We start from the raw sequence: 20,754 nt of genomic DNA, 5'->3' as shown, positions 1-20,754 counted from the left end.
TTTTTTTGTGGATGATGCTATATGGCAGCTCGTTTTTTGCGGGACAAGCTGACGTTTTCAGCGGTACCATGTATATGTATATGCGTCTTTTTGATCGCGCGTTATTGCACTTTTTGTTCGGTGGTATGATAATAAATCATTATTTTTTTGCTTCGTTTTTTATTTTTATATTTTAAGGGGTTCGTTAAAGGGGTTAACTAATGGGACAGTTTTATAGGGCAGGTCGTTACGGATGCGGCGATACCAAATATGTGTACTTTTATTGCTTTTTTTTATTTTCAAAAAATGAATTTATTGGGGAATATTTTTTTTTTTTTAACTAATTTATTTAGCGATTTTTTTTTTTTTTTTAAATTATTTTTTACACTTTTTTTTTTTTTTTTTTAACTTTATTACATTGTCCCAGGTGGGACATCACTGTCCTGTGACAGATCGCTGATCTGTCACATCACAGATCACTGACAGATCAGCGATCTGTCACAGGCACTGCTGCAGACTTCCTCATGCCTGCGCTTTGCAGGCAGTGAGGAAGTCAGCTCCCTACAGGCCCCCGAAGGTCCCCGTCGCCATCTTGGATCCGGGGAAAAGAGCCCCCCGCAGCAGCGCTGCACATTGCGCTGCCGTGGGGGGCTCAGGGAAGCACGGAGGGAGCCCCCTTCCTGCCAATGCTTCCCTTTAACCCCCGGTACACTGCGATCGTGTTTGATCGTGGTGTACAAGGGGTTAACGTGTCGGGTGCGGTCCGTGACCGCCCCTGACACATTGTGCCGGGTGTCAGCTGTGATAATCAGCTGACACCCGGCCGCGATCAGCGGCGCTCACCACGTTAGCGCCGCTGGTCTCTATGACGTACTATCCCGTCCCTGGGAATTAAGTCGCTACTTACCTGTCACACCAGGCGATCCTGCGTCCTCCCGCCCGGCTCCACGCTCGTCGCTCGTCTCTCCACAGGAAGCCCAGCAGGAAGCTGACGACGAGAAACAGTCCTGGACATTCTTGCGCAATCAGCGATAACCAGCGGGGGAGCGGGTTGTAGGTAAGTATCACACACAGCGATATCGCTAGCAATATCGCTATAACGTCACAAGTTATAGCGATATTGCTAGCGATATCGCTTAGTGTGACAGTACTTTAAGTTAATGGAGTGGTAGTGAGCATGTGCCACCACCACTCCATTCACTGTCTATAGTATTGGTGGACACATATATTCACTACAGCTCCATCCGCAGAGGAAACTTTGGGATTGGGTTTGATGGAGGGCTAAGGAGATAGACTGCCATCGATCATATGTTTTATCTCTATCCTGTTTTTATGAGACAACCATTTTACGCCTAATTATTGTTATTATCCAGAAACTGAATATCAAGCCGTATCTTAAGGCATCCATTCTCCTTTGGTCCCACCATTTAGAGACCATTAAATAGTTAAATGAAGAAAAACAGATGTGTATAATGCAGTGTACAAATAGGGGAAATAGTTCTACTTTATGAGCAGCTGCAGAATGGCCCAGTGAACACGACTGATGCATTACAGCCAAACTCAGTTTTACCGACTATTGAAAAACATTTTCTTGGGTGAAAGAGTGTGGTTTATTATGACCTATTCCGGGAAGTAGAACAGACTGAGATTTCTTCAGGTCATTAAAACCTATGACAGATTTGCATCGTCATGCAACCCAAAGGGTAACACCTTATACTGGAACAGCCCCTCAAGTGTTACAAAAGCCGTTTTTTCCCTCGCTGCCTCTGTTAGGGGTACCTCCCAGTATCCTTTTGTACGGTCCAGAGTTGAAAAATACCGTGCCTGCCCAAATCGCTCTAGCAACTCATCAACCCGGAGCATGGGGTAGGTGTCAAATTTTGAAATTTCATTAAGTTTTCGAAACTCATTACAGAACCTTAGAGTCCCATCAGGCTTGGGTATTAGGACTATTGGGCTGGCCCACTCAATTTGGGACTCTTCAATGACCCCTAACTGTAGCATAGTTTTTACCCCTTCCGAGATGGCTTGTCGCCGGGCCTCAGACACCCGATATGGCTTTAGTTGAACTTTGGCCTGTGGCTCCGTGACAATGTCATGTTGGATTAGGGAGGTGCATCCAGGGAGCTCCGAAAAAACATTTGTATTTCGGCTAACAAACTCCCGGACCTCCTGAACCTGCCTAGGAGACAAAGTATCTGCTATTTTGACTACGGAGTGGGTTTCTACCCAGAGGTAATGGAGCCTTCTCCACCTGAAATGCGGGCAGCGGACTATCCCCACCAAGGTGGTCTCTATCTTTCCATGGTTTATGCAAATTATCATGGTAAACCTGTTCGGGCTTTCTCCGTCCTGGTTGGTGTACCTTGTAGTCTGGCCCCACCTTCTCCATGATCTCGTAGGCTCCCTGCCACCTTGCAAGAAATTTGCTATCTACGGTAGGCACAAGTACTAACACCCGATAACCAGGGCTAAAGCTTCTTACCCGAGCCTCCCGGTTATAGACCCGACTCTGTGACCGTTGTGCTGCCTCCATATGTTTCCGTATTAATGGTAGGACTGTCTCTAATCTTTCTTGCAGTTTTGTAACATGTTCTATCACACTTTTGCGGGGGGTAGGTTGGTTCTCCCAGGCCTCTTTGGCTATAGCGAGTAAGCCCTGTGGATGTCTGCCGTACAATATTTCAAAGGGCGAGAACCCCGTAGATGCCTGGGACACCTCCTGCACTGCAAACAACAAATATGGCAATAAGAGATCCCAGTCCTTCCCATCTTTGGAAACTGCTTTTTTTAACATGCTCTTCAGCATCTTATTGTGCGCAGTTGTTTAACATTTAACAAGCGGCAGAGTTCCTTCATAATTTTTTGACATAAAGAGGGTTCCCTGGTCTGTTAAAATCTCCTGAGGAATTCCCACTCGTGAAAACAAACCCATGAGTTCCTTTTCTATAAGCTTAGCTGATGTGTGGCGCAGTAGAATGGCCTCAGGATACCGGGTAGCATAATCTAGAACTACGCGGATGTGTTGGTGTCCACTAGCTGACTTATTGACAGGCCCAACCAGATCCATTGCCACTCTTTCGAAAGGTATCTCTATAATTGGTAAAGGCACCAAAGGACTCAGAAAGTGAGGCTGGGGACTGGTTACCTGGCACACTGGACAGGAATTACAGTACCGTTTAACTTCTTCATGGACACCTAGCAAGTAAAACCGCTGCAAAATTCGGTCTAGGGTTTTCTTTTGGCCCAAATGCCCAATGAGTACATGCGCATGTGCTAAGTCCATTATCAGCCTATGATATGCCTGAGGTACCAGCAATTGTTCTACCATTTCCCCCCATATTTTCTCGACTCGATACAACAAATCTTGGTTCAGCTCAAAGCGTGGCAACACTGTAGCTTCCCCAGGTTGTTGGGGTTCCCCATTGACAAATAGTACATTTTCCCTGGCTCGTGCCAAAGTAGGATCTCGGAATTGCACCGTACCAAAATTGTCCCCTGATACATTTAAGTCGGAAAATTCAGGTCCCGGCGGCAAGTCTTCCACCTCTCCAACCAATACTTCTATGGGAGAATTCTTCCTCTCCTCCACCGAAGGGAAGGTTACCCCAACAGCCAGCACTTCTTCCTCTGGGCCACCAGGTTCATGCCCTACCTCTGGAGAATGTAACCTGGTTGCCTCTGGTGCTGGCAGTTGCTCAGTGGGTGGGACAACAGTTGGTCAAAGCACAGAAAATAAAGGAAAGTCTCTTCTAATTATCACTTCATAATGCAAATTAATCACAACCCCCACCTCGTGGCACTGCCTTCCCGCTGGCGTGTTTATCACCACTAGTGCGGTAGGATAGTCTTTTCAGTCCCCATGTATACAGAACACCCCAATTTTCCAACCAGTATACTCGCTGATTTGTACCCAGCTTGCTCATACCAGGGTTACGAGACTCCCTGAGTCCAGTAGGGCCACAGCCGGGGTGCCCTCCACTTCAACCTTACACAAATGTTCCATATGGGGGCCCTTCATGGTGCCCATTGCACACATCAGTTCGGCATAGTGGTACTGGCAGTACCCAAAGTTTGTGTCTATGGGCTCAGCCCAGTGGGGGCAATCAGCTATCACATGACCTGGTTCCTGGCACCGCCAGCAGATAATGGGGCTCCTTTCTTCCACAGATAAGTCCTGAGTGGCCTTCCTGGTCTCTGCTCGTCGAGCCAGGGGTGGGGACTTAGGGAACCTTCCTGTTACCTTCCGGGGAGTCGCTCCCTGTAGCTCTTCAGTAGCCCCATATCTTTCTATGAGGTCTATCATCTGGAGAACATTAGTAGGGGATGCCTGTCCTACCCATGTTTGGAGGGAGTGGGGCAAAGCCCTCCAAAATTTATCAGTCACTATTCGGTCCAGCATGGCCGTGGGAGACAATACCTCAGGCTGCAAACACTTTTGTAACAAGTGCACCAGGTCATAATACTGGGACCGAGCCGGCTTGGAGGGGGTAAACTCCCCTTGGTGTTCCTGCTGAGTCCAAACTAACACATTTACCCCAAGACGTGCCAGTATCTTACCCTTGACAATCGTGTAGTCCGCCCTTTGCTCTGTGGGTAGGTCCTGATATGCTTTCAACGGTCCTGGGGCCAGAAAATGAGCGATGATTTCTGCCCACTGGTCACGGGGAAGTTTCGCCCTCTCAGCCACTCATTCGAACATCTCCAGGTATGTCTCAACATCAAACTTCTCTATTTTGGGAACCGCTGTACGAACCGCTTTCCGGACATCACGGATTCCCCGGGAATTTCCTGTTGTTTGCGCAGTAACAACAGCCGATTGGTTTCCTGCTGCTGCTGATTAAATATCAGCTGCTGCTGTGTAGCCTCTTGCTGCTGTCACATGGCCTCCTGCTGCTGCATAGCCTGCTGCTGCTGTCGCATGGCCTCCATAAGCATTTTCACTGCGGTCTCCATTTCTGGAAAGTTCTCCACCTGGGTCTGTGGCACTCTTTTCACCCAGGACAGGCTGGAGTACAGAGCAAAATATGATCAAAAAACAGCCTGGCCTCACTGCGTATGCCTGCATTCTCCACCAATTGTAGGGATTTGCTCTGGTAGGCAATGGCAGGGACACAGTAATGAGGCAACACACAGGCTTAGAGTCCATCTTCAGTGGTTTAATGTCAGTTTAAGACAGCAGATTAACAGAAAGTAACGGAAAAACACAAATATACTCCAGCTTTTGAGAACCACTGGTCCCAGACTCACCCTTGCATGGGACGGGCTTAACTAAGCGGCTGCCAGGTCAGCGACATCCGCCAGGTGCCATTTCCAGGGTTGTTTGGAGTCTTGCTGCTATAGCTCTGCAGCACGTGCAGTCCAGCAAACAGATTCAGGCTAACTCCAGCCAAGTTCCTGTATCTTCCACACACACTCACCATGTGCCAAATACTAACCTCCATTACATAGCCCATAACTCCTCCCACAGGTGAGGTAGACATCACATGTGCTCATCACGTGACCCTGACATCATCACAGGTCCTTGTCTTTAGGGAAAATCCCGGTCAAACATTAACTTGCTGCTGGGAGAAATGTATCTCCCATCCAGTAAAACACTCTTTGCTGTACCACAGTACGTAGACAATAGTTTAATAGGACCTAGAAAGAATATCTTCCCAATAAAAGAATCTTAAAGTAAATGTTCACTATTGAGTACCATAAATCGCTTCAGAGAATCGCAGTACAGGTGCAGAGGAGACGGAGAAAGTAATTTCTCCATCTCCTCGGCTGCCAGTATCCACGGAAATCGTTCTGCACTTGGTTTCTTAGTTTTGTATGGGTGAGTGGGATCCAAATTTCCCCACGCAATCGCATTGTGTTGATTTATAAATTGGCCCGAACGGAATCCAATTTTTTTTTATCAGATTGTATTTGTTCGATTTATTCGCAAGTGTGAGCAAGCCCTTACAATTGGCCCTGAATCTCTAGAAAAGCATCTATTTGCAGAGCAAAATTGAATTTTTACTTATCAAACTATCTGGAATTTTAGCGCAATGAAAACTATACAATGTTACAGTTTTAAATAATAATTTATTAGAATTTTAATGCAAAATTATAAAACCAGGAACATAGAACTAAATAGTATTTGTAATCTACTCTTTTTTTGTAATTGCAAAGAATTTATTTCGGCTTTTTTATTATTTTGATTGCGCATAATTTCCAAAAAAGAATTTAGAACATAATATATGTTCATATAATGATTGCACTAAACAGTGATTTATAGTCTTGCAATGGTTGCTTTAACTCCATTATGACGTTAGACGAACTATCTCGTCGTTGTGCCCTGGGCCAATTTGACCACGGACGGGATAGTATCTCATAGCGATCGGCCACGCACCCCCGTGTACTGGGTGTCAGATGATTTTTACAGCTGACACCCGGCACTAAGTGCCAGGAGTGGTCACAGACCACTCCCGGCAATTTATCCCCTGGAATACTGCAATCGAACACGATCGCAGCATTCCGGGAGCAAGCAGAGGGCTGACAGCCCCTGTGCCTTTGGATCGTAGACCAAATCCTGATCACTCCCATGATAACCCGATGTCGTCATGTTGACATCCAGGTTACCAGAGCTGAGAAACTTCCTGTCATGCGCAGTGCATGTCAAGAAGTCTCTCAGGTCAGTGTGCAGAAAGTGCAGCGCTGACAGCTTCTATAGCATGTAGATGCTGCTTCATCTGCATACTATAGAAGCGATCAGCCTGCAAAAAATGATTGTCCCATAGTGGGACTAAGTGTAAAAATTAGAATGAAGTGAAAAAAATGTTTAAATAATTGTAAAAATATTTAACAAAAATAAAAAATTAGAATAAATCAATATTTATTCTATCATTGAATCAGTATTTGAATTAAAAAAATCTAAACAATAAAAGTACACATATTTGGTATTCCCATATCCGGAACGACCCGACCTATATTGTCCCACTAGTTAACTAACCCCTTTAGTGAACACCATAAAAAAGGCAAAAAACAATATAGCACGTGATCAAAAAGACGGATATAAATAAATTTGGTACTGCTGAAAACGTCAGCTTCTCCCGCAAAAAACGAACTGCCATACAGCATCATCAGCAAAAAAAATAAAGTTATAGCTGTCAGAATAAAGTGATGCAAAAACAATTATTTTTTCTATAAAATAGTTTTTATTATATAAAAGCGCCAAAACATAAAAAAATATAAATGAGGTATCACTGTAATCATACTGACCCAAAGAATAAAACCGCTTTATCAATTTTACCACACACGGAAAGGTGTAAACACCCCTCTCCAAAGAAATTTGTGAATTGTTGGTTTTTGCTCATTCTGTCTCCCAAAAATCGGAATCGAAAGCGATCAAAAAATGTCATGTGCCCAAAAATTATACCAATAAAAACATCAGCTCGTCCCGCAAAAAACAAGATCTCACATGACTCTGTGGGCCAAAATATGGAAACAATTATAGCTCTCAAATTGTGGTGATGCAAAAATTATTTTTTACAATAAATTGTGTCTTTTAGCGTGTGACAGCTGCCAAGCATAAAACCCGCTATAAAAACCCGCTATAGTGCCTCTTTCACACGTCCTGATATTTCCGGTACCGGAGATGTTAGCGTCCGTGTGTGTAATACTTGCGGCACACGTGTGGCATGTGTGTGCTGCATCAATACCACTCGGACGGGCGCCACGGAAGAAGCGTTACAGTAAGCACTGTTCCCTGGCGACGGGTTCTGAACACGACTCTCATCATTCTCCCCGCTCTGCCGGTGATCGGCGCAAGCAGGGGAGAATGATGAGATTTACATTTAACGCCTTAATGACTGCCGATACGCCTTTTAACGGCGGCAGTTAAGGGTACTTAAATCACAGCGTGGCTTTTTAACGGCACCAAGGTTTAAGGTTATAGCGCCCCCCAGCGTCAGAATTTCTCTGGGGTCTCAGCTGCTGGGGGTAGCCGAGACCCCAGAGAACATGATTCGGGTTGATCTTTACCGACCCCGGTGTTGCGATCGCTGTTATTAACAGTAAAACGCTGACCGCAAAAAAAGTCTGATTTTCCATTTAATTTCTCTCTCCTCTCATGTGATTGCACATCAGAGGATACAGAAATAGGGTCTCCCGACCACCCCCTCAATTCCTCCATTGTCCCTTCAGGCCCCCTGAAGTGCCCCGGGCCGCCGGCTTCTTCCGAGAGAAAATGGTGGGCTCATGCGCAGTACGCCCGCCTCGATCTACCTGCCGGCACCCAGCAACAATATATTTTTTCCTATTGGTTGATTTTGATCACTGTAGTAGATACTATCTCAGTCATCAAAATAAAAAAAAATAGTAAATCATACCCCCCTTTATCACCCCCTTAGTTAGGGAAAAATAATAAAATAAAAAAAAGTATTTATTTCCATTTTCCCATTAGGGTTACAGTTGGGCTAAAGTGATTTGGGCTAAAGTTAGGGTTGGGGGCTAAAGTTAGGAATTAGGGTTTGGATTAGGGTTAGGGTTGGGATTAGGGTTAGGGTTAGGGGTGTGTTGGTGTTAGAATTGGGGGGTTTCCACTGTTTAGGCACATCAGGGGCTCTCCAAACGCAACATGGAGTCTGATCTCAATTCCAGCCAATTCTGCGTTGAAAAACTCAAGCGGTGCTCCTTCCCTTCCTAGCTCTGCCATGCGCCCAAATAGTGATTTACCCCCACATATGGGGTATCGTCATACTCAGGACAAATTGGTCAACAACTTTTGGGGTCCGATTTCTTCTGTTACCCTTGTGAAAATAAAAAATTGAGGGCAAAAAGATCATTTTTGTGAAAAAAAATATTTTTTATTTTAATGGCTCTACGTTATAAACTTTGTGAAAAAAATATTTTTTATGGCTCTACGTTGCAAACTTCTGTGTAGCACTTGGGGGTTTAAAGTGCTCACCACACATTCAGATAAGTTCCTTAGGGGGTCTAGTTTTCAAAATGGATTCACTTGGGGGTTTCCACTGTTTAGGCACATCAGGGGCTCTCCAAATGCGACATGGCATCCGATATCAATTCCAGCCAATTCTGCGTTGAAAAAGTAAAACTGCGCTCCTTCCCTTTTGAGCTCTGCCATGCGCCCAAACAGTTGTTTACTCCCACATATGGGGTATCAGCGTACTTAGGACAAATTGTACAACAACTTTAGAGGTCTAATTTTTCCTGTTACCCTTGGTAAATTAAAAAGAATTGGAACTGAAGTAAATTTTTTGTGAAAAGTTAAATGTTCATTTTTTTTTTTTAAATATTCCAAAAATTCCTGTAAAGCACCTGAAGGGTTAATAAACTTCTTGAGTGTGGTTTTGAGCACATTGAGGGGTGCAGTTTTTAGAATGGTGTCACTTTTGTGTATTTTCTATCATATAGACCCCTCAAAGTGACTTCATATGTGATGTGGTCCCTAAAAAAACTGGTGTTTGCAAAAATGAGAAATCGCTGTTTAACTTTTATCCCTTATAACTTCCTAACAAAAAAAAAATTTTGGTTCCAAAATTGTGCTGATGTAAAGTAAACATGTGGGAAATGTTACTTATTAAATATTTTATGTGACATATCTCTGTGATTTAAGGGCATGAAAATTCAAAGTTGGAAAATTGTGAAATTTTCAAAATTTGCCAAATTTCCATTTTTTTCACAAATAAATGCAAGTTATATCAAAGAAATATTACTACTATCATGAAGTACAATATGTCATGAGAAAACAAGGTCAGAATCACCGGGATCCATGGAAGCATTCCAGAGTTATTACCTCATAAGGGGACAGTGGTCAGAATTGTAAAAATTGGCCTGGTCATTAACATGCAAACCACCCTTGGGAGTAAAGGGGTTAAAATGCAGAGGAAAGTAATGCAAGACATAGAAGAGACTACCCATGATTTTTCCCAATTGGGAAACAATAAGGTTGCCAATTGGGATTTTACCATGACTTGTACTACCTAATTAAGTGTGGAGCCCGAGCCTTGAAAGAATTGGAAATTAAAGACTTCACGAGCCATGAACATGTTTATTGGAGATGCTTGAGGGATTTCATGGAATCCAGACCTATCCAGCAACAAACTAGAGCCAAGAAAGCACCTATAAAAACTAAGGGTTCTTTGTTTGTGCCATACGCATTGCCTGGTACAGTTTGTAAGAGAACTAAAATTCTACATACGTCTATGTCCTGTCAGAATGTTGTATGTATGTACAGTTAGAAACGTTACTTGAGTGTTGCGCCGACAACCATGTTTATTAGACCGTACATTAATCCATTCCTACAAGCACCACTTACTTAATATTTTCCAGGCCTGCTCTTCCAAACCCCAAGGGAAATGTTTAACACCTTCACCATGAGGAACAAATTTGGAGCCTATTCCCATCACTCAGAGAGCAATGCTTTGCTGAGGCGAGAGAGAAATTGAATCCATATAGAGTTTTGAGTCTCATTCCATTCCTGAGAACCATTGTAGAATCAGATAAATGTGAGCACAGACCAGTCCAAGTGTTGCAGAACTTACTACAGTGAGTTAATATCCTCACATGACCCTGAGCTGACAGATTTCCACCCAAGTGCAGCCAAAGAATCTGCCATATAATTCACATATTTTCAAATCTCAGAGCAATTTATTTGGGCTCTATTTAGCTTCTCGGTTCCAGCAACTGGTTTAAGTGTTTGAGGCAGTTGTGTCATTTTTGGAAAGTAACCGAAAGGCAAGTTAGGCTTGCTGACATGTCTAATACTTTCTATGCTACGAGTTGCATTGACAGTTAGGTGTCTTATGTTACCTGGAGCTAGAATGTTGCGCCATAGTTCAGGTCTACCATGCTTCACTAGCCAGTTACTTCGCTGTACCTCTGACAAAATTATATTTATTTATTTATTTTTTTATTCTTTCAGGGAAGATGCATCAATTTCACAAGGGAAAAGAAATCAATGCCACCAAGATACCCATTAAACAATGCTTCTCATAATATGCCGTCATCCAGTCCAATCTACACACCACCGCATAGCCCAATTTATACCCCTCCTCCTCCAATAACTCCACCTCCTGAACCAGCACATTCTCCTACACCTGTTCCATCTCCAACAATCTGTCTTCCACCTCCACCCTTGGTTTCACCTCCATGCAGAGCTCCACCACCCAGCAGACCACCACCAAGACCTTCACTTTAGATTGCTTTGTGCAACTTTTATCTCCAGTAATGCTGGGAATGCATTTTTGAGAAATTGTTCATCTTGAATGGATGTGATGTTCATTGGAACACTTTTGACTTTTGACCAAAACCATGTATAACCACACTTAGATTTTGTTGAGTTGTGGATTTATCCATACTTGGGAAATTCAGGACTAGAAGCCATCTCTAAATATTTGGTCAACTATGGAAACCATTAAAGTGCTGGGTTCAGTAAGAAGATGAAACTGAATTTCCCCCACCCTATCACCAAAAAAAAAAGTTCTCGCTTTAGCTTATTGGAAGCAAAGAAGTCTTAGCTTAGGATTCACTGGGCAACAAGAGTCAGAAAGTTTTATCACCCGTATGAAAAGTCAAGAGATCTGTGAAGGAGTGAATTAAGAAGCTTGTTGCAAAGGAAATTTCGTCGTCCTATGAAAATGCATTAATGCATCTCCTCACGAAAATACGTTGGTTTTTTAGTTTTTTAGGTAAAAAAAAATTAAATCTGAAATTATTTAATTGCCAAAGAAAAACTGCATCAATTGTTGACCACTGTGGATTGGTTGGACAGTTTAGAACATGCATCAATCTAATTCTGTCTTATGATACATTGGGTTACATTATTTTAATATATTCAAGATGTTCTTCAAAGAACCGAAAAATGACAGCACCTACTGGTCGATTTCAAAAATAATCTAGACTGGAGAAGGCTGCATTGGTTTCCTGGTGGATCACAATGAGCCATGAAGAAATCAGAGTTCTTACCATACTTTGAAATGGGTTTGTCACCTGTAGGTGTGCACACATTTTACCAACATGGAAGATTTACAGATTGTCATCTTCGTATTGATCTTCTGTTGAGGATGCATTGGAAATATAAAGTGAATTGTATTAAATCCCCCCAGAGAAGGGGGTTATATTCCTTATGAAAATTTATGAAAATGAACAGCAGAAGGCTGGACCTTTGCAATGAAAAGAAAAAAAACTGCTATAGCAGACTCTATAAAAGATTACTTTAGAGCTTCGCAATGCGTTGCTGGGCCCTCTGCCACGGAGGAATAATGGGTTAACCATTATCATGTATACACTTGCATTCTCTTTTTGAAATAGCTGTAATGTAGAAGATATTGCTTATCGTAGTATAAGGGGCACTGGGCGTTGCATATAGGGGTCATTTCTTGTTTATCATCTGCTTCCTTTGTGGAACACACAGTTCACATTATGACATGTTCACTATTTTACAGTAATGGCTGCCAGTTTCAAAACTGTTTTAACTGTTTATTTGGGAACCGTACGGCGCTACACAAGCAATGAGCATAACATGGAGTGAATTTACAAAAAGTGTCATTCAAAAGAGTAAAACTGATACTGTTTTGTTATTGATGTCTGGTATATAAAGCGGAGGTCGGTGGCAGTGGAAAGTGTGAATGGAAAGGAAACACGAACATAGGACAGATGGAAAGAGTGAATACGTATACGGTCGGAACGTTCCTATTTTTCAGATTGTGATGTTGTCTTAAGATATGTATGTTTGAGCTATTGCATTCATTATGGGATTCTCATCCTTAAAGAGACACTAAACCTAATCTCTTAAGATGCCCCTATAAAGATAGACTTTATACTAAAGCTGATGAAAGTCAACTTTTTCAATTATAACAAACATTTATTGAGTGAAATATAGCAATTGCAATTATTATAACGCATTGATGACACACCAGCATTGCCTGAAACAAAGTCGGCCAAGTTTGAATTTTTTTCCGATTGTCAGGAGAAAGGTTTGTCAATGTCAAACTCAAAGAACTCTCTCAAAGAATATTCCCAGAAAGATTGTTCATCCTTCACTTGGTGCCATTGAATATGGTTGGCCACTTTTCACAATTTTAACAGCCAATAAAACGCTGAATGGCCTAAAATGACTGAGTAGAAATCACTCAACAATGTTCATTCATTGATTGTTCAATCAATCTACTTCTATCTAAAGTGAACTGTAAATATGAGCAGATCACTTCATACAGCCTTGGTCAGTGGTCCACGTCTGTGCTCTCTGGCCATACAACAATTTTCTTATACTCCAGGATCCCATGCTCAGCTTACAATTAGCTGGACTGGTGAGACGTCAACTGTGCACAGCTAGCCACACAGATGACATCATGCCAGGCCAGCAAATCAAACACTGCGTCAAGAAACCTGGAATCTCATGAAATTTGTGCAGCTCTTGTCAAAAGCTAGAGAGCACGGACTTTGACGGTGGACCGGTCAATTTGATGTACTGGAATATAATAGTGTAACTGTGTACTCACTTATAACAGTAGTCTGGCTATGTACTCTGGAGCCTCCCTTATAACAGTAGTCTGGCTATGTACTCTGGACCCTCCCTTATAATAGTAGTCTGGCTGTGTAGTCTGGATCACCCTTTATAAAAGTAGTTTGGCTACGTAATCTGAACCATCCCTTATAACAGTAGTCTGGCTATGTAGTAATTTGGCTGTGTAGAGTGCAGTGTGCCCATTATGGTAGTCTGACTGTATACTCTGGACCATCCCTTATAACAGTAGTCTGACTGTGTAGTCTGGACCATCCCTTATAACAGTAGTCTAGCTATGTAATCTGGACCATCCCTTATAACAGTAGTCTGGCTATGTAGTCTGGACCATCCCTTATAACAGTCGTCTGACTGTAGTCTGGACCATCCCTTATAGCAGTAGTCTGGTCATGTAGTCTGGACAACCCCTTATTACCGTAGTCTGGCTATTCAGGCTGGGCAACCGTTTATAACAATAGTGTGCCTGTGAAGTTTGGAACACCCCTTGTAACAGTTGTCTGGCCATGTAATTTGGAGGATTACCCCTTTATTCATGAGTCTTGCTTTGTACTTTGAATTGTCCCTTATATCAGTAGTCTGCCTATGTAGTCTGGACCACCCTTTGTAACAACAGCCTGGCTGTGTAGTCTGGACCACCCCATACAACAGTAGTCTGGCTCTGTTGTCTGGACCAGCCCTTGTAACAGTAGCAATGTAGTATGGATGCCTCTCTATACTTCCATCTGGCTGCAAAGTCCAGATCCTTTGCTATAATATCAGTCTTGTATTGCAACCTGGACCCTAAAATAACTGCAGTCTGACTATGTAGCACCAAGTCTGATTACATATTCTGAACTGCTAAAAACTAAAACCGCAATCTTGCTGCATAGTCTTGACCTCCACCTAAGAATCACCATTTGTTATGGTCTAATGGCTAATAGAAGTTCTGCTTTGTAATCTGTACCCCAATACATTGGTAGTTTTGGTAATCTTGACCAAAATCCAGTCAGACCATGTATTCTGGACCAGTCCTGAAAACCAATGCAGACATAAGCAGTCAGGAGCCACTGTGTAGCCTGGCTATAAATTATCGAGGGCAATCAGTGACATTAATGAGATTTTTATTAGAGGACAAACGCAGCTTATTTTTATAGCAGGAACTCCAAATTACACAGCCAGACCAATATTACGATAGAAGTTCCAGATTACTCAGCTCTGCTCAACTCTGACTAATAAAACATATTGCAAGATGCATTTATAGCTCAAACACTAATGAAATAACAGAATATTTTGCTTTGTATTTACATTCTATCCGTAAAAAGATTATTGAACCTACAGGTTAAGGGGTTGTTTTCATCTTCTTTCTTCCGGGGTACATTGTTCCCCAGCCTCTCATCCCTGGAGTTATGTTATGTATGACTGATATATTCTTGCATCATTTCAGCAGAACGTGTGACCTTTTGCACTACAAAGTCGCAAAGCAGGTTAAAATACAAAAATGAACAAGCATTTTACATTTGGTTCTAAATTTAAGAACTTATTCATGAAGTCTATGGTTCTTTGAAAAAAAAGGAAAGAACTTGGATGCCATCCCAGTGCTGTCCATTCTTCACGGACTGCTAGATAAAGTAGAGAAACTTTTATTTTTCTCATCCAAGAAAAACTGATGAAACTGGGACCAAACTCAGATGACACTCTAGTGAAAATCTGATGAAACTCTGAACAAAATCAATATGAAACTCGGATCATTTTTCTTGTACGTGAAAATATTATATGGACGGTTGCCATTTTATAAAGAAGATGACAAAAAAAATGGGAGCAATTTTTTGTCGGGGCATGACGAGTTTTCTAATTCAACTTTTTGTTGTAGATAGTACATAACTGATATCACTTCATACCTGTCTGAATAACAGATGTTAAATATTTTTGCGCCCAAGCAGGACTTGTCATAAGGAAAATTGTCATGCAAGTTTCCCTATGAAGGGATTTGTTAGAGTATTCACTTTCCTTGTACTGACAAACATCTGTCTACACCCAATAAACTCTTGCATTACTATGGATTTCCTCGCCAGAAACCTCTAATAAAGTATTTCATGATGCCAAAGAAATGTTTATAAATATGTTTTTAATGTTAATTCTATTGGAATCCATTTTGTAGCTTGATATCATTGTGCCAAATACACTCTCGACATAAAGAATAGGTAACCCAAAATTGATTTGTCTCAACTTTCAGGGCAGTCCTTTTACATTCAAATTTGGGTTTTGTTTTTAATACACATATAGAGATCAATTCACAAAATAACCTACGCAAAGGCACAGATATTTAAAAAAAAATTACTTTCAAAGATTTTATAGGTATAAAACAAAGTTTTAAGTGAGAATTAAATAAAAAATGATCATTCAACCGTTGATCCAACCATTAAATCTCATGTAGATATTACTTATCGATAAGGTGTCTTTTTGTAGGCTGCTTTTTTGCACAATAAGTTATTTCTTATTGGACAGGTTGTTCTTACTTATTTCCTGCACAGGTCAAGACAATCACTGCTTGAGTAAAAGGGCGGGTTTCAATAGGAGAAGATACCCGTGAATTCCTGTTTGGACGGACCACCTGTGAGACTTTAGAGGTCTCAGACCGGTCAAAAGCTGGCTTCTCAACTTTTATCTACAGCGTCTCTTTATGGGCGCAAATACAAGGAAAGGTTATTGAAACCAGCTCACCGTCGCACCTCAAGATGTGCAGTAGCAAGGGATTCCGTTGTGACCGAATGTAGTAGTCAGAAACAGCGAAAGTCGATTCCTGCTCCTTGAAATGTTAGACTTTATTGAAAAAGACTAAAATTATGGTAGATTCCATATCAGAAAAAATTGACAGTGTTTCGAACGCACTCGAGTTCTTTGTCGCCGAGTGCGTTCGAAACGCGTTGCCATTTTTTGTGATATGGAATCCAATTTTATTACTTTTCAATAAATTCTACAATTTTAAGGAGCTGGAACGTGATTTCTCTTTATGGATGCCTAGCAAACTTGAAACATTTAAGGCACACTAAGGTTAAAATAGATATAAACCCTCCTTTTATACAAGATGCTTGTTTTTCTTATATCCGAGGTCTACCTTGCTGCATAGTGGGTCACATAAAACATAACATGGACTTCAATAGATTACATGGAATTTCAATATTCTTGGTAGACCTTACCTTCCTAAGGGAATACCAGGAATACAAGTTATGATTCTGCAAGATTCTGTGATATGTGGAGGCATAATTCACCAAATGGCCAATATGTACAGTAATATTTGTCAACTGACTTTGTGGCAAAAAAGTGATACCAATGAAATATTATTGATAACTTCGCTTGGTCTTCCTATGCTATCTTCAGGGATGTAAATATAAGGTATACAGAAGTCACAATTGCCCCAAGCCTTGAAGTGGTCCAAAATGTCCTTCAGAGCTTGGGGATTAGTAGCATAAACTATGCATGATAGTTTTAGGGTACTGTTAATGGTTTTGCCATACTCTCAAACATTTTTGTTGGGGAAATAGGGATGTTTATGTTCTGCCTCCAACTCCAATAATCAGCATTCTAGACTCTTCCAGTAACACCCCAGTCTAATCCTGAATGTCCAAACCCTTTCCCATTTTGAATGCGTCAAATTTGCTGTGTTTTTTCTCAACTTTCAGGACAGTACTTGTAAATTCAGGACTAGCAGGCTTGGTTTTGCATTATGTTCCAGAAGTTTCAAGTTTTATTCACTAATGCCAAAAGCCCTTGTAATTCTGAATCACATTTGGAGCGGCCAAATGAATAATTCTGGTAGTGTAATATTATTACCAGAGAACCGTGTGTTGTGTCCTGGCAATACAACTCCAGAATAAGTAGGAGCCCTAGCATTTTGTTGTGTTTTCCATCACATGCAATCAACATAAAAGCAAACACCTACAAAACATTAAAGGTATTTCATAGTTTTCAGAAAACTTATTTTCCGAAAAATGAGAAGAGTGAAATGATTTCATGGCTTACAAACATTCTTCCGCTTATGTGTTGTCAACATGGCATCAGTCTAGCTTTATGTTTAACAGCTGAGACATCTGAGACAAATTGGTTGCAGGGATAGAACATAGAACAGATTTTTTTTTATATTTTCAAGCAACAAATTGCTGACAACCAGCCTATATTAGACAACTCAGATCTTGCACCTGCTAACTCTGTGCTGTATTATTATTATTATTATTATTATTATTATTAATACTGAGCGGTCCCACAGACATGTCCAAATCCATGTTTGGCAGCCCCCTTTTTGTCTTGTAAAGCTGCCCATCCAACAATGATTGACATGGATGACATCATCTACACAGCCGGCATACCTCATTTGAGAAGAGAGCCTGAGCGTGAGGCTTTGCTGGCCTTGTGGATGAAGGAGAAGATGTCATCCAGGTCAGTCAGAGGAGGGGTAGTATTACAGGAAAGGAAGGGACGCCAAGCACGGTCTGGAGGTGTCCATCGTAGTACTCAGCACAAATACAACACGAGATGAACAGGTTTAACTACTTTGCTGACTTTGCGAATGATGTAGAAGAATTCATCTGCATTAATGGGTGGAGGATCGGTGTTCTAAGACAAAGATGGAGCAACAAACATGGTCCAGAGATGTATATCTGTCCGCTCAGCCATCACTAGAATATAGTAGGTTTAAGGCGTTGTTGTCTTTGTTGATGAAGTAGAAGATGTCATATATGTCAATCATAGGTGAAGGGGAAGTGCGAGAAGGTAGATAAGGTGCACTTAGCATGGTCTGGAGATGTCCATCGGACATACAGCATAAGTTGAGCATGCATTAGACTTTACTTGCTTTATGGATGAAGTAGAAGAAGTTATCCACATCAATGGAGGAGTAGCATTACAAGGCAGAGAAGGAGAAACAAGCATGGTCCAGAGATGTCCATCTGACCGCTTGGTAATTATTAAAATATACAATTGGATGACAGGCGAGAGGCTTTTCTGGCTTTGTGGATGACGTAGAAGACTTCATATATTTCAATCATAGGTGGAGGCCGAGGGACAGTGTTACAAAGCAATTAATGGGCGCCTAGCTTGATCCAGAAATGTCCATTGGAACACTTGGCACTAATTAGAATACAGTACGAGATGAGATTGCTTTGTGAATGAAGGAGATGTTTTTCATGTCAATCATAGTTAAAGGGGGAACATTACAAGGCAGAGAAGGAACGTCAAGCATGGTCCTGAGATGTCCATCAGATTGCTTTTCGCTCATTAGAATACAACGCGCAAAAACATAAAAAAAGTTTAATATATAAGGTATGCGGGGCTGTCAATATTTTTTCCACCTGAATTTTTTTTTTTTAAATGTCTTCAGGGAAAAAAAAAAATGCTGAAAAAAGTCTTCACTTGAACAGCAAAGTGGAATAGCAAAAGATGACCAAGTGTTTTTTAAGCAATTTTGATACTTTTGGAGCCGATTGGTCAGTGAAAGTATAATATTTTAGCCGCTAATTTCACAGTTGATATCCATGTAAAGAGTTAGTTCACACATACAAAATTTCAGCTGCAAATTTTCTGTTGCAGATTTTCTTGCATATTCATGGCAAATCAGGGTCAAAATCCACTCCACTGAAAGGGCTGAGGACTTACTGCAAATTTCCAAGTATATATTGCAATTCACAGCATAAATTGACATACTGAAAATTTTAGTTCCTTTTCACAGTTCAAATTTCCCTTACAGATTTTTTCTGGAATAGGATTAGGGAAAATGTTACCCACTTTTAGTAATACACTATGGCATTTAAGTCTGCAAATTCATATGGAAAATCAACAACTTATCCCCCATGTGTTGAGTAGCTTAGGAAAAAATGTTGAGCAACTTTTGAACTTCACTGTTAGGCAATCATGTGATCTAACAACTATAACCTCACCTAAACTCCCACATTGCACTGTTCTCTAAGTTCTTTCTATAAAGAAAGAAAACCCTCCTAAATTTAAAAAAAAAAAAAAAAAACTAAAGCAAACTGCTTACAAGGATTTTAGATTGGGACTATGAAGAGGCAATTTACATATTAAATTTCCCAGAGGAGCATTGCAAGGCGAGTAAACCTCCTTAGCTTGGCATGCCAGAGCCAGTATGTCTTTCTCTGCAAGGAGAAACGTTACTCGAAGCCAGCAGATAAAAAGCAAGACAATTTTATACTGAAAACATCATGGAAATCCCACTTCAGAAATAACCAAATAGGGAGATTTAGTCGGGGAGAATGGTCTTTGCACTGAGGGCATTGATTTTGTCAATAATTTAATTTAAATCACGTTCAATGACTTTTTAGTGTTCATGCCTTCATCCAACTTTTTACTTTTTCCACAAGAATGCCAGATGATAAATTAGACGATTTCACCCCAAGACATAGTTGGAACTCTCTATGGTTCTGTGCTGCATTATGTTGTCACATTTTAATTCTCATCTATTGTAATTTTGTTTGGGTTTTTTTTATATTAAAAATGTTAATAAATCATGTCTTAATTCATTATTCATTCAAAATACAATTTTTTTAAAAACACGTCAATGGAAATAAACCAATGACTGTAAATAATACATGTAGAGACATCACATTCTGATATCAGAGTACTTAGTGATTATACTGGATTATACAAGTATAAAGACACTACTAGACACTACTAGATTGCCAGCTACTTATTGACCGATGAAATAAGATGGACACAGGACAGATCCTCAAGGGGAGACATGTGTCATCGACGTTGGTAGCCTTGGTGATATAAACTCGGGAAAGCAGTCTCCAACACTTAGAGTTAATAGGACATGTCAAGAGCTAGGTTTTCGAGCAGTCAGAGAGATGGGTGGGAATCAGGAGTTTCACCCCCATGAACCAAACACTAATGCTGACCTCTCCTCCCCCACTCCCCTGCTGTTCCAGTCTATACAGCGAGCATTCTGAAGCACTTGCATATCTCAGAGCAGTGGGTGCCATGTAATGACGCCATCGCCCCCACTGCACTGAGATGTCAAATGCTTAGGTGAAATGATGGGAGGAGTGTCAGCTAACGTTCCCTTTTTCATCATTGCTGTCAACTGTATAGGCATCCTGACTCACAGGCCCCGTAGAGGCCATGTGGCAGTGCACGAGATCATGTCAGAGAGATTGGTGGGGCTCAAAGGCGTAGCTAGCGATTTGGCTCAGGGGGCGAAACTTCTAAGTGGGCCCCTAACCAGGTTACCCTGTTTACAACTATGGTAGTGCACCCTAATAGTAGATGCAGGA

At 41.3% G+C, this 20,754-nt stretch overlaps 1 protein-coding gene across 1 annotated transcript in view; it reads left to right on the top strand.

The window, feature by feature from the left end:
* The window catches only part of ANTXR1 (ANTXR cell adhesion molecule 1), a 317,311-nt gene extending 297,322 nt beyond the window's left edge, over nt 1-19,989 (top strand). Inside the window, exon 18 of the mRNA XM_073569123.1 lies at nt 10,892-19,989. Coding sequence (XP_073425224.1) covers nt 10,892-11,167 — 276 coding nt within the window. The 3' untranslated portion in view covers nt 11,168-19,989. The remainder of the gene's footprint in view (nt 1-10,891) is intronic.
* The last annotated feature ends 765 nt before the right edge of the window (nt 19,990-20,754 follow it).

Source organism: Dendrobates tinctorius, unplaced genomic scaffold, assembly GCF_039654945.1.
Source record: "Dendrobates tinctorius isolate UK_male_01 unplaced genomic scaffold, ASM3965494v1 ptg000022l, whole genome shotgun sequence".
In the NCBI taxonomy this organism is placed as follows: Eukaryota; Metazoa; Chordata; class Amphibia; order Anura; family Dendrobatidae; genus Dendrobates; species Dendrobates tinctorius.
Note: the sequence above shows the minus strand (reverse complement) of the source record. Positions and strands in the feature narration are given on the sequence as shown.